Source organism: Lemur catta, chromosome 2, assembly GCF_020740605.2.
Source record: "Lemur catta isolate mLemCat1 chromosome 2, mLemCat1.pri, whole genome shotgun sequence".
Taxonomy (NCBI): Eukaryota; Metazoa; Chordata; class Mammalia; order Primates; family Lemuridae; genus Lemur; species Lemur catta.
Window position 1 is genome coordinate 464109 of NC_059129.1, and position 13452 is coordinate 477560.

Here is a 13452-nt window from a genome sequence, read left to right on the forward strand (position 1 = left end):
ATAGTGGCCTTTGGTGGCCGCCTCTGCCTCCTGGATCAGAGGAACCAACAGCTCTTGTTTTTGGCACCACACCTGGCAAGGGGTCAAGTGCATGATGTGCCCCCACCCGACCAAGCAAAGGCCTTGGGTAACACAGTCTCCTTTGCAATCGCAGGTGAAGGACTTGACTAAGTACCTGGATCCCAGTGGGCTCGGCGTGATCAGTTTTGAAGACTTCTACCAGGGGATCGCGGCCATCAGAAACGGAGGTCAGTCATCCCCCACCCTCTCAACCACCCTCACTCCTCCGGCATCTTCCGTTTTCCCTGAAGCCCCTAAAATACCCTGGGTTTTAAGATGATCTCTCTGCTTTCTTATCTTTGTGCCTCACACCGTCTTCCAGACTCAACTGACTCAACTATTTATCCATAATGTTAGAAAGCTACTGCCCCTTTCTCAAAGGTTTGTGACGGAAATTTTCAGACATACAAAAATACTGAAAGAATTCCACAGTGAGCACTCGCATAGGTACTGACCTCCTGTGGTCTAGGGACTGCGTGCACCCACTGGCTGTATCCCCTCCTCCCATCTCCACCCGTCCTTCTGTCTGTCCACAAGTGCGTTTCTTAGTGGGATGCATTTCATATCAGTATGTTTTCACACACTTTAAACTTAATTGTGCATATCAGTCATTATATCGAATTTCAATATTTGTTTGCAGTCTTGAGTAAAAATTTACGTATAATGAAATGTACAAATCTTAAGTGTACCATTCTGTGAGTTTTTGTTTTTTTTTTTAAGAGACAGGGTCTTCCTCTTGCCCAGGCTGGAGTGCCGTGGCATGTTCATAGCTCACTGCAGCCTCCAAACTTCTGGGCTTCAGGGATCTTCCTGCCTCAACCTCCCAAGTAACTGGGACTACAGGCACATGCCACCATGCCCGGCTAATTTTTAAAAAGTTTTTTTGTAGAGAGGGGTCTCCCTGTGTTGCCCAGGCTGATCTTGAACTACTGGGCTTGAACTCTTGCCTCGGCCTCCCAAAGTGTTGGGGTTACAGGCTGAGCTACCGCGTCCAGCCGGTTCTGAGTTTGGACAGACCCCTGAGCCTGTGGTGCAGGTCCCTGTCAAGGGCGTCACTGTCACCCTGCAGTTCCCTCCCGTCGCCACGTTCTTGCTGGCATCTGTCACCTCTCGTGAACGTCAGGTAAATAAGCCAATCAGTATGTGCTCTCAACGTGATGTCTTTGGGGTTGATCCGTGTGGTTTGCATGTCAGTGATCTGCTTTTTCTGGTGTGGAGTAGTGTTCTGTTGTGTGCTTGTGCCACGTTTTATTTGTCCACTCTCCTGGTGATGGACAGCTTAGCTTGGGGCTACTTTGAATAAAGCTCCTAAGAATGAGTGTACGTCTTTGGGTGGATGCATGTGAAAACGTCCTTGGGGCCCTCGTCTCGAGTGGGATGGCTGGTCAGGAACCGGGTGTAAACTTAGTTCCTTAAAACCACGGCTGTTCCTCAGAGCGGCTGTGCCGTTTGACACTCAGCACGCAGCTGCAGTCTTCCTTCAGTCACATTCTGAAGGTCTGAACGGGCCGTCCCTTCTTGCTTCCTAGCTTTGGCCAGGTGTTGGGGGTGGGTGGTGGCAGCCCCCTTCCTCCTTCCTGCACTTGTAGGTGAACCAGACCTCGGCTGGGACCGCAGAGGGTGTGGTCAGGTGGAGGGAGGCCCGTGGACCTCAGCTCTTCTCTGCAACGGTCTTCTCTCTCCTTTCCCCAAAATTACTGCCCGGCAGTGTCACTTAGGTGCCGGGTTTTCTAAAATACCCATCCTCAGATGGCTCTGGGGGATGTTCTCTGTGTTGTCGCCTATTATTGCCCTGGCTTTGACTGCGGTTCTTTCACCCACACACACGTCGTGGGACCAGCATGGCCCTGGCACCGATCTCAGCCCTGGGGACTCTGTGGTGAACCAGCGTGGCAGTGAGGCCAGTGGGCAGTGGCGCGAGGACAGATGGGTGAGGTGCTGTCCGTGCAGCAGGTGGGGCCGAGACGAGAGCTGCACAGGCCAGCTCTAGGCAGGCAGCGCTCGCTGAGGAGGGCTGGGAGGAGGAAGGATACCTGGCTCAGGGGAGGGAGCCGTCCTGAGGTGGGGAGAGCTGGCCTGTGTGACAAGCTGGTGGCGGGGTGCGGGGGCTCCCAGAACAAGAGTGGAGACAGACTACAGTCCCTGGAGGCTGAGGGAGGGTATGGACGACCTCCCAGGGACACGAGACCCGCACAGGGGCAGAGAGAGCTGGTGGCTCCTTGAGGAGGAGGTATTGGCAGGGGTGGAAGGTGAGCAGCTCCACCTGGTGCTGGTAGAGAAGAGGATGATCAGACGACCTCACAGTCTCCAGGCTGGGACAGCAAGTTGGGGCTGGGGTAGCTCTGCCCGTAGGAGTCCAAGTGATAAATTGTAACCCTTAAGTAACTTTTTGAGAGTAGATATGAGATTTAAAATGTCATCTAGGCCGTGGAAGTTTGAGGTTGAAGTGAGCTATGATCATGCCGCTGCACTCCAGCCTGGGCAACAGAGGGAGACCCTGTCTCCAAAAAAAAAAAAAAGCGAAGACGAAATAAATCCGTACAAAACAGAAGCTCACACCACCTTCCTTGGGTCCTCTCTCCTTTCTGCAACTGCCCCGTAGCAGACGTGAGTGAGTCTCCAGCTGGCACACACCTGAACTCCGAATCAACAGAGAAGAAACAGGCTTTCAAGCCTGCACATTACGTGCATAAAAACTGACCAGCTAAAAATAGAAAAATTAGCCGGGCAATTAAAAATAGAAACAAAAAATTAGCCAGGCGTGGTGGTAAACACCTGTAGTCCCAGCTACTCGGGAGGCTGAGGCAGGAGGATCGCTTGAGCCCAGGAGTTTGAGGTTGCTGTGAGCTAGGCTGACGCCACGGCACTCTAGCCTGGGTGACAGACTGAGACTCTGTCTCAAAAAAAAAAAATCTGACCAGCTGTCAGACCGTGAAACAAAGGTGATGAAGGGCAAAGCGTTGATGTCGCACAGATTGTGTTCTCTATTATGCACACAATTGGGTTTGAAGTTAATGACAAGATTTTAAAATACATTCAGAAATTAAGATAGCCTTTAAATCATTGATGAACCAAAGAAGAAATCATAATGGATTTTTAAAACTAAGAGAAAAGCCTATACCTAGAATTTCCCCGGAGTTAACCAATGGGAGCTGCAAGAGGACAGAGCTGTCCCCGAGGGTCAGGAGCAGCTGCCATGGCCCTAGGAAGTGATGTGAGGAGAACCAGGCTGGCTGGGAGGCCTGCAGCGGCACCAAGGGCGCTGGGCGCTGAGGAGCCGGCGTTCTCCCAGAGCTGTTACAGGAATCTGTGTGCAAACGGATGCAAACAGGTAACTTCTCTTTTCTTGAGACCGAGTCTCCATCTGTCGCTGGAGTGCAGCGGTGTGATCACAGCTCCCTGCAAACTCCAAACTCCCAGGCTCAAGCGATCCTCCTGTCTCAGCCTCTCGAGTAGCTGAGACTACAGGCTTGCCACCAGCCCCAGCCTGTCTTCACTCTTAAGTGACAGATTCGCTGGGTGTAGCTTCTGGGCCTGCAGTCCCCAACCCGTGAGCCGCAGAGCTCCACACCCCCATCCGTGGAAAAGTGGTCTTCCATGAAAGTCGGGAACGTGTTGGGGTGGGGCGTGGTGCACAGCAGCAGGTGAGCAACAGGTGGGCGAGCGTGCGTATTTGCAGTTACTCCCATCTCTCACGGCACCGCCTGAGCCCCACCCCGCCCCCCCACTGTCTGTGGAAAAGTGGTCTTCCATAAAACCAGCCCCTGGTGCCAAAAAGGTTGGGGACTGCTGTTCTAGCCTGATAGTGATGGCGCCTGGGGACCCCCAGAACCAGCTGGTCACTGGGGACCTCGCCCAGCTCTGCCCGAGAGTTTGGGGCTGGAAGGGGGTGGGTGCCAGAGGCCAAGCGGGGGACCCCTGTCGCCATTTCCAGGAAAAGCAGGAAGTGGAGCGAGAGGGAGAGCACTTCCAGAATACTTCTTGGCCCGGTGATGGACAGCATTTTGCATAGTCATAGCAATTACATAGAATATTCGTGTAACCAAACATGGTGACCATTTTGGGAGATCGAGGGTGGGAAGATGGGTGTGCTAAATTCGACATGTACCGTGGCAGGCTGTCAGTAGGAAATTCCGGAATTCAAGAGCTCATTGGAGCCGTCTGGCCGCGTGCAGGGAAGGAGAGGACAGGCGTGGAGTGGGAGCACACTGGGACTGTTTGTCTCCGCCAGCCTCGTCACTGGTCGTTTCCTGGCACGGGCGGGAGTGACGTGTGCGCGTGGAATTGCATGTAACTGTGACTCGGTTTTGTACAAAGATGTGTAATTCTTTGTCCTTACTGCCTGTCTGGTTACAAGCGTCACAGTAACCCATTTTTGGGTGCCGCAGGACACAGAACACCCGGTGGCCTGGCCGGCCGGTGTGCTAGGCTCTGTGGGTCAGCGGTGAACATGTCAGGGAGTCGAGAGAGGATTTTCGTGGGTTCGGGCAGTTGCGGCGCTCAGACTGCCCTGCAGGGGGAAGGCTGGGAGGAGCAGCGGCCCCTGGCACCCTGGGCACAGGCAGGAGACCGCCCACGGTGGCAGCCAGCAGGAGATGGGCGGTGTGGGACCCTCTCTGGTCCAGAGTCCACGATCGTGTCATTGGGCTGGTGGTCAGTCTGTTCTGGCTACGGCAGTTAGTGCGGAAGGGGCGGTCTCCGCTCTAGGGTCCCTGGGCTGTCTTGGCGTGGGACGTGCCTGCTCTTGGGCTCCGCAGTCAGGTCCTCCCAGGAAACTTGTGCCCTCGGGTGGGCGGGGCCCCGTCAGGTTGTGATGCGTCTGTTCTCCGCGGGTTCTCCGTCTGTCAGGCCAGGGGTGCCAGGTGCTGCCCCGTGGCCGTCTCGCGGGTCGCATGTGTCTTCGTTTAGTGACTGAAGGAGTGTGCAGACACTTTACAGTCTCTGGTGAGAGAAAGTGGTCGTCTGAGAGTGCCTGTCTCCCGTTTGCACCCAGGGTCCCCTCCCTGCCTTCCTGTGCGGGGAGCCACCCCTGCTCTTGGCCTCTCTGGTCCCAGTGGCTGCCTGCCCAGCCCCAGTGGCCCCGGCTTCTCTTCTCCTGGCCCCCCTGCTTGTGAGAGCCGCAGCCTCGTCCCTGTGCTTCACACGCCGGTGAAGCCTGTCCAGGGGCATCTGGAGCTGGACTGGGGAGCAGCCTGCGTCGCCGGAGCCCCCAAGGCCGGACCCCGGGCCGACACCTGCCTCCACCCCCAGCACCGCTCCGTGCCAAGTCCCACAGTGGTGGTTTTAAATCTCAGCTTTACATTGTTTTTGAGTAATGTTTCCATTTTGATTTAATTAAAACTGAAAATCTAGGCAGTCCTGGAGTTACTGGGAGTGCTCGGGAAGTGGTGCCGTGTTTCTTGAGTGGTGAGAACATTCTGGGAACAGAGGTAGCCTCAGAGGCTGAGGCCTGGCCTCCCCAATGCTGTGCTGAGGGTGCATTGCAGGGGGCATCCCCCGTGCGGAGTAGACCCTGGGGGACAGTCTGTACCCAGTGTGGGGTTCAGGGGCAGAGAAGCGTGGAGCTGTGGCAAGGCTGGGAGGGGCCTGGCCCCGAGGCTGGCGGGCTGTGGGGAGGCTGCAGGGACGAGAGCTTGAATCAGGCTGGACGGAGGTGGCCTCGGCCGTGGGAGGACACAGCTGAGTCCTGTAAGGACCGAGGACGTGGACACAAGGAGCAGCAGTGCCCCGAGCGCTGTGGCCATTCCAGGCTTCAGGTCATGGCCCGGAAGGGAGGCGTGGAACCCGTCCTGGGAGCTGGCCTGGTGGGAGGCAGACAGCAAGGTGGGGCCTAGGAAGGCTCCCTGAGTACGTCCAGGCCAGGTGGCCGCGTCCTGGCCGGGCTGCACCTGGCACGTCTGGGGCTCCAGGGAGACCAGGGTCAGAGGTGGGGGTGAGGGTAGCAGGCGCACTGGGCTGTGGATGCCACGGGAGGACGTGGCCTTGTCTTTGAGGCCTCACAGGTCCCTCCTCAGCCCCGGGCTCCTGGGGAGGCTGGCCTGTGGCGTGGCCCCTCGGCCTCAGAGCCAGCTCGGCAGGACCACCTCTCAGAGCCGACGTGAGGGGCGGGGCTCCAAAGTGACCACGGAGCGGGGTGGGCTTGGCGGGCAGAAGCGGTGGTGGGACCCGCGTGGGCTCGCCCTGCCACGTGCACTCCACATGCTGGGCTGCAGGCCGCGGGCTCTGCTCTTCTTCTTTTGTGATGGGACTTAGTCGTTTACTTTTCATAGGGAAAAGGAGAATGAAAGTAGGATAAAGGCGAGTCAAAGATGATTTTGAAATTATTTCGTAACATTTAAAAGCAAGGAAAACATGATTACCCAAACTGCATTTCAGCTTCAGGTTTTACCTCCAGTGTCGCCGCTGATGCCAGTCCGAGCAAGGCGTGACGTGCTGACCCAGTTTGCAAGAAGTGCGAGGAGCTTTGCCGTCACGGCCACAGGCCTTATTTCAGGAATAGAATGAGACAGAGAGGGAGTTGTTACAAATAGGGCATTACTCCGGCTCACACACCCTCGGGCTCTGAAAGTAAAAGATAAATGCACATTAAAAATTCCCACTTAATTGAAAATTGTTTTAGTTCTTATAGAGAAAACTGATAAAAGCACTGTACTTAGTTCTTATCAAGCATATAAAAACGTGAGCTGGGTTCACATCTCTCTCTCTGCCGTGTAGGGCAAGGCTCTCGGTTGTCTGTCCGCTGTGTCTGAGATGCTCCCGTGACTGCAAGGCATTGTGGAGTCAGCAGTGGGGCCTTGCTTGGCCCTCAGGAGACTCAGCAGAGTCTCACGTTTAACGAAGTTTAGATGAGATTATGTTAAACATGTTGAGTGACTGATACAGGTAACTAGTTTATGTTAGGTAAGTAACTGCATTCACAGTGGGGCAGTGTCGGGAAACAGCATCTCCCGTCACTTGCGTGCTCCTGGGAACCTGCCTCGTTCCTCTGAGTGCCACCAAGAGGCGGCAGTGAGTGTCTTTCATTACAGGAGGGGACAGGCGGGTGCTGTGGGTCGTGTCTGTTGCTGATGTCAGAACTACAGTCTGTGAGAGAAGATAGCCTTTTCTTTAATGTTTTCTTATGTACAATAAAACATTTATTACAGAAGATAAGTTAAGCAAAAAGAAAAAAATAAAAACTGCCCTTGAGCCTAGCACCCAGGGCAAGATGTTATTTCAGTATTATTTTGTCACACCTACACCTTCCCCAAAGTAAATGTTTTTAAAAAATTAAATCTTATTGGTACCTAACATTTTTTAAAGGCTGTAAGCAGTTTTACAGAGCGGGACATCTTGCTCTTTCACTTGTACACACTGTCCGGTTCTTTTAAGAAATAAAAAGTTCATCCTCCTACCCGTACGCCGTCTCCCGGAGTCCTGGCAGGAAGTGGAGGAAGCGGCTCTTCCCCCGGGTTTCTCACCCTCACCCCTCACTTCCCGTGACCCCCCAGGACCCCCCGCGCCCACAGGAGGCCTCCTTCCCGGGGCTGCCAGTCATGCACCTTCACCCTTGACCTCACCGGATGGCTCCGGGCGGCCTGCTGAGCACAGGGTCTTCTCCCCACAGGTCCTGATGGCCAGCTGTACGGCGGCGTCGCACCTGTCCAGGACGAGGAGCCCCTGGCCTGTCCCGATGAGTTTGACGACTTTGTCACCTATGAGGCAAGTGGTTTCCACCTATGAGATCTGATACCCCCTCCTTGTACACCTCGCATCCTGCTTCCCGTAGGTCCCCGCTGGGCTGTGTTCTCTTTATTGCAGAAACTTGCCTAGAGGGTGGGGTCTCCCGCCCTGCATACGCTGTTGGGGGTCTCTGTGGTTGGTGGTTCCTGGGCTCTGGGGGACGGTGGCCGTGGCAGGAGGTTGACAGGTGTCTGCCCCACATGCATCCCTAGGGCTGGGCAAGAGGCTTCCCTGACCCCGTTGTTGGGCCAAGGGTGGGTGGGTGGTGACACTGTGGTCATCTGCTACCGGTCTGCCAGGCGAAGGCAGAGTGGAGGACTTGGGAGGTTTCCTTTTGCCGATTTTGAGATGATTTTCTGTGTTGGGGACATTTGACTAACATTTGCCTCCTGCTTGGCCCTCCTCCTCCCACGCTCCCAGATGCAGCCGGGCTTGTAACGCTGACGTGTGTCTCCTGCAGTTGTGGGTCCCTCCTTCTCCCCACAGCTGGGGAGGAGCCTGGTGGCATAGCTGCGGGGACGGCATAGCTGTGGGGGACAGGCCACTGTAGTCACACCCTCCCGTCTGGGGAGGGGTCAGATGCCAGGGGAGCCACGTGGCTGGATCAGGACAGGAACATTTTCTTTACAAAAAGGTAGAGGCGGCAGCCGCCAGCCCTGCTCAGCCCCTGCCTCCCGGGGAGGGGACAGGCAGCAGGGCCGGGCTGTTCGTGAGCCCGTGTGAAGTGAGGCTCACACACGGTAGTTGTACGTAGCGTGTGAGCGCTGGTGCACCTTGGGGTTCACGGGGTCCCGCTGCCTCCCCAGCGGTTCACGTCCCTGCTCTGAGAACCTTCCCCAGGCACTGATCACCCTTCGGATGGCCACGCCCGTGTGCTGACTGGGTCTGTCACTTCTGCCAACAGACCCCTGCCCGGGACCAGCCCCACCTGGGAGCCGTCATCTCTCATTGTTTTGTCCCAAACGACCAGCAGGGCCTGAGCTCCCAAGGGCAGGGGACTTGGCTCCTGTGTCAGGTGCCTTGTGCTTCTTGGCACGTGACCGGTGTGCAGCAGCGTGGCAGAGGCAGGGGCCCTTGCTTGGCTGCGGGGCGCAGGACTCTGGCCGTGCAAAGATGGCCTCCAGGACCTGAGGAGGGCCCAGGCCAAGGGCCCTGCACAGGTTCCATCTACGATGAACTTCCCAGGCCTGGACCTCAGTCAGAGGAAGAGCGTTGTCGGTCGGCGTGTCTGGGATCCGTGCTCCCCATGGGCCTGTGCCGTGCCGGTGCCCACTCTTCCTCCTCATGAGGGTTTCTGGTTATTCTTTGCATATTTCTACCAGGGCGGTATGTTGAGTTTTTACAATCTACACCTGGGTAGGTACAGCGGGCTGAGGGGTGGCCCTTCAAAAGATATGTCCCCTCAGAGCCTGTGAACGTGACCTTATTTGGAAAAAGGGTCTTTGCAGATATAATTTGTTAAGGATCTCCAGATGAGATCATGCTGGATCGGCCCCTAAATCCCTGGAAGAGGGGAGGAGGCATGAGGGGAGGCGAGATGAGGATGGATGGCCACAGCCAGGAACTCTGGGGCTCCCAGGAGCTGAAGAGGTGAGGGCACGACCTCCCCAAAAGCCGCAGGAAGGACCCGGCCCTGCCGAGAACTTGGTTGGTCTGGAAGGGTGAGAGCCCAGCTCCGAGGCTGGGGCTGCCTCCTGCGGCCTGGACAGCGTAGCAGAGCTGGCCTGTGTGGGCAGACCCCGCACAGCCCACCCTGCCTGCGGCCTGCGGGGCACAAGCCTGACACTTGGTACTGTCAGAAGTGGTGGGAACCCAACGTTTAAGAGAATGATTGCTTCGCAGATTTTTAGATCCTGGTTTCTTTCTTAGAATGGAAGAAACATTTCTTTTCTTTTCTTTTTTTTTTTTTTTTTTTTTTTTTTTGAGACAGAGTCTTGCTCTGTTGCCCAGGCTAGAGTGTTGTGGCATCAGCCTAGCTCACAGCAACCTCAAACTCCTGGGCTCAAGCAGTCCTTCTGCCTCAGCCTCCCGAGTAGCTGGGACTACAGGCATTTGCCACCATGCCCGGCTAATTTTTTCTATATATTTTTAGTTGTTCAGCTAATTTTTTTCTATTTTTAGTAGAGACGGGGTTTCGCTCTTGCTTAGGCTGGTCTCAAACTCCTGAGCTCAAACAATCCACCTACCTCAGCCTCCCAGAGTGTTAGGATTTACAGCCGTGAGCCACCATGCCCGGCCAGAAACTTTCTTTTCAAGTTCTTGCTACTTAAAAAGAATTAATAGCTTCATGTTTTAGAGTGCTTTTAGGACAGAAAATGGAGCAGACAGTACAGGGTGTTCCGTGCACCCCGTACCACTTCCTCCATCGTGAACGTCGTGGGTTGGTGCGGCGCATTCTTTACAAATACAGTGTCGATACATTGTTGATAACTGAAGTCCATGGTTTACATTGGCGTCACTCTTGGTGTTGAACATTCTGTGGTTCTCACAGATGTGCAGTGGCTTAGATCCACCCTGAGAGTATCACGCAGGACTTTCACTGTCCTGAAAGTCGGGGGCCCTGCAGAGTCAGTCCCCAGCCCAGCCCCTGGCAGCCACTGGCCTGCTGTCTCCGCAGCTCTGCCTTTTCCAGAACGGCGTGGAGTTGGGACGTCCAGTGTGCAGCCTTTACAGACGGGCTTCTCAGTAACACGCGTTTAACATCCTTCCACGTCTTGCTTTTTGAAGTTTGGGTATAATTTTCAGGAGCGTGAAACTAGATACTGTGAAACTTATAGAAGAAAGATTGCTCTTTAAAAAAAACTTTTACATCATATAATCTTAAAATGTCTGATAAAAATAGGACTGGAGAATATATGTGTTCCATCCAGATATGCCGTGTGGAGACTCTCCACTTTGGACCTTCAGAGGTGAGTAAGCCTTTCATTGGTTTTCTGATGAAATGGGTTCTAGTCAGAACCTCCCCCCTGCCCCAAGAGAGTTTCGCTCTGTCACCCAGGCTGGAGTATAGCGGCATCAGCCTAGCTCACTGCAGCCTCCAACTCCTGGGCTCAAGCGATCCTTCCACCTCAGCCTCCCAGAGTGCTGGAATTACAGGCATGCGCCACCTCGCCCGGCCCAGAACCCATGTTTTGGGCTGGTAACACTGCAGGGCTCAAGCGCCACGTTGGCCAGGGGGGTGTGTGCTGCTGCTTACTGATGAGCTGTGGCGTCCTGCCGGGGACATTTTCCCAGGGGTCCTCCTGGCCTGCAGCTGGGAATGGGGGGATCTCTGAGCGAGAAGGGGATGAGGTTTGCCACTGCATTTTGGGTACGGTGATGAGAAGACCCTAAGAACCGGGCAGCCGGGGGTGCGGAGCAGCTTGCAGGGTGGCAAGTGGGCCTTCGTCAGGACTTCGGGAAGGGCCCTGGGAAGTCTCAGAACAGGCGCAAACTGAAGGTGAGGTGTGTCCTGTGGAGTCCTGCTGTGCCTTCTCCCTCCCTCCCCTCTGCTCCCACCTCGGGTGGTGTCTGGAGGACAGAGCTGCCCTAGTGAGACAATGGGGAAATACGTCTTTGTGCAACCTCTTATCAGAAAGTCAGGAACAAAAGCCTCTCTGTTTCGAGCCCTGACTGACTATTTGTCAGAGCCAGCAAGGACACTTCCTGCACTTTGCCTCCCCTCCCTGGCCAGCACCCACGGGAGGTTTAATGGAGCGTGTCGGGAGCAGTTAAACTTTCTCCCGGGCGGTGAGGTGCCTTAGGTGAGCACAGAGGCTTTGCAGAAACCCCAGTGTGACCAGCAAATGGGAAGGAGGTGTCGTTCTTTGAGAAAAGCCAGTGAGTCGGTCCCGGCGGAGGTACCTGGGGAGGCCGTCTGCAACAGGTAGCCCTTGGAGCCCGCGTGCAGGCCGCCCAGCCTGGCGTTTGCGGGTAAGAAGAGACGCGGGGCTGCGCTGGGCCGTGTTCGCTGTTCGGGGGGGACGGAAGGGTCAGGGAGGCAGGAGCCACGGCCGCGCCGGTGTTGGCCACACCCGAGTCCCTGATGATGGCTCCGAACATGGCTGTGTTCTCTGTTGGCAATTTACAGGACTTGTTAATCAGCGAATGTAATGTTAACAGGTAGCAAAGGTGTCTAAGGTGCACTTTGATTTTCAAGTGAATTCATCTTGACATTTTTCGTAATTTGTAAAAATTTTAAAAGTTGGCTTCTGGGCAAAGCTACGTCCCCTGTGGCTGGCAAGTGTAAACTGGTCCAGCTCAGCAGCTGCTTATCCACAGCCTGTGAGCGAACACGCACTGTCCTCTGAGATGATTGTGTGTCTCTCGAAAGGCAGGCGGTTCGCCTCCCGGCGCTGGAAAAGCACCCAGCTCACCGACACTTACACAGCCCGGCCTTGGCCAGTAGAAGCCGTGACCCAGCTCAGGAGGCAGCGGCTGAGGCAGGCGCTGGGCAGTGGGACAGCCCCGGCGCTCAGCCTTCCTGACCACCCTCGGGGCGCCGTGCCCCTCCCCGGGGCCCAGCAGGTGTCTCCAGGTGTTCACTGCAGCAGTGTGGGGAGGGACCTCCACAACCTGTTGGTTGATATTTGGAGCAGATGGGGTGAGTGCAAACAGGAAGGCACCGAGGGGTGCTCAGCTGTGACCGTCACTGTCACTGTGTGATCTGTTAACGTGATCTGTTAACGTGATGGACTTGAGCCACTCCATACAGCAGGGGGGACCAGGGCTTACTCTGGAAACAAGGCGTGAAGGTGGGTGAGCAGCCGCCCTCCGTGCCCAGGAGGGAGCCCCAGCTCTGACTTGCGGGAGTGCCAGTCTCTGTAGCGTTCTCCTAGTTCCTGTGTCTGTGGAGGATTATTTCCCACAGGGACCGCCCTGTCTAAGCTCCACGGAGGGCTCAGGCTACCGGCTCCTTTGCTTAGTCCTTGTCCCCTTCCTGAGACCTATGTTTGAGAGAAAGGAAGTATAGGTTTGTTCTGTCGATGGAGAAGAGCCCAAACTCAGTAAAATAGTTTAAAGAGGTTCATTCTGAGCCGAATATGTGCAACCCTGGCCCACAGCGCCATGCCCAAGAACCCTTGGCTGGGTTACAGTTTATACGTCTCAGGGAGACAGGAATTGCATGTAAAGTTGCAATCAATACATGGAAGGCGTGTGCTGGTTTGGCCCTAAAAGGCAGGACATCTTGAAGTGAGAGATTGCAGGTTATAGATGGGTTTAAAGATTCTTTGGTTGGTAATTGGTTAAAGAAATGAAGCTTTGTGTAAAGGTTTGGAACACTTTTGAGTTAAGATAAGGATGTCTGTTAATCAGAGACAAGCCACCAGCCATATCCCCAGACTCAAATGATCTGTTAAGTAAATTGATGACTTTTTTCTTCCATGGCCTTGGGCTTGTTAATCGTTTTGTATCTTATTGTTACAAAGAATAACTCCAAAAGTGACAGGGCACAACGAGGCAAGTGTGCCCTCCCTTCTCCTCATGGCCAGCAACTCAGCTTTAAGGGTTTTTGGTTGTTTGTTTTTTGGGGGTGGATCTCCTTGGCCAAGAGGAGGTCCATTTGGTTGGCTGCCGGGGGCTTAAGATTTCATTTTAGTGCACAGGTCTCACAAACCTCTGAGCTGCTGGTCGGGGACACAGGGTCTGCGCTGGCCAGAGAAGAGCGCTGGGCATCTGTCAGAAGTACCA

The 13452-nt window shown here is 55.0% G+C and overlaps 1 protein-coding gene across 1 annotated transcript in view; it reads left to right on the forward strand.

Annotated features, from left to right (window-relative positions):
* The window catches only part of RAB11FIP3 (RAB11 family interacting protein 3), a 66365-nt gene that overhangs the window by 24660 nt on the left and 28253 nt on the right, over positions 1-13452 (forward strand). The window contains exons 2-3 of the mRNA XM_045540954.1: positions 155-248; positions 7667-7761. Of these exons, the coding sequence (XP_045396910.1) occupies positions 155-248; positions 7667-7761 (189 nt within the window). The remainder of the gene's footprint in view (positions 1-154; positions 249-7666; positions 7762-13452) is intronic.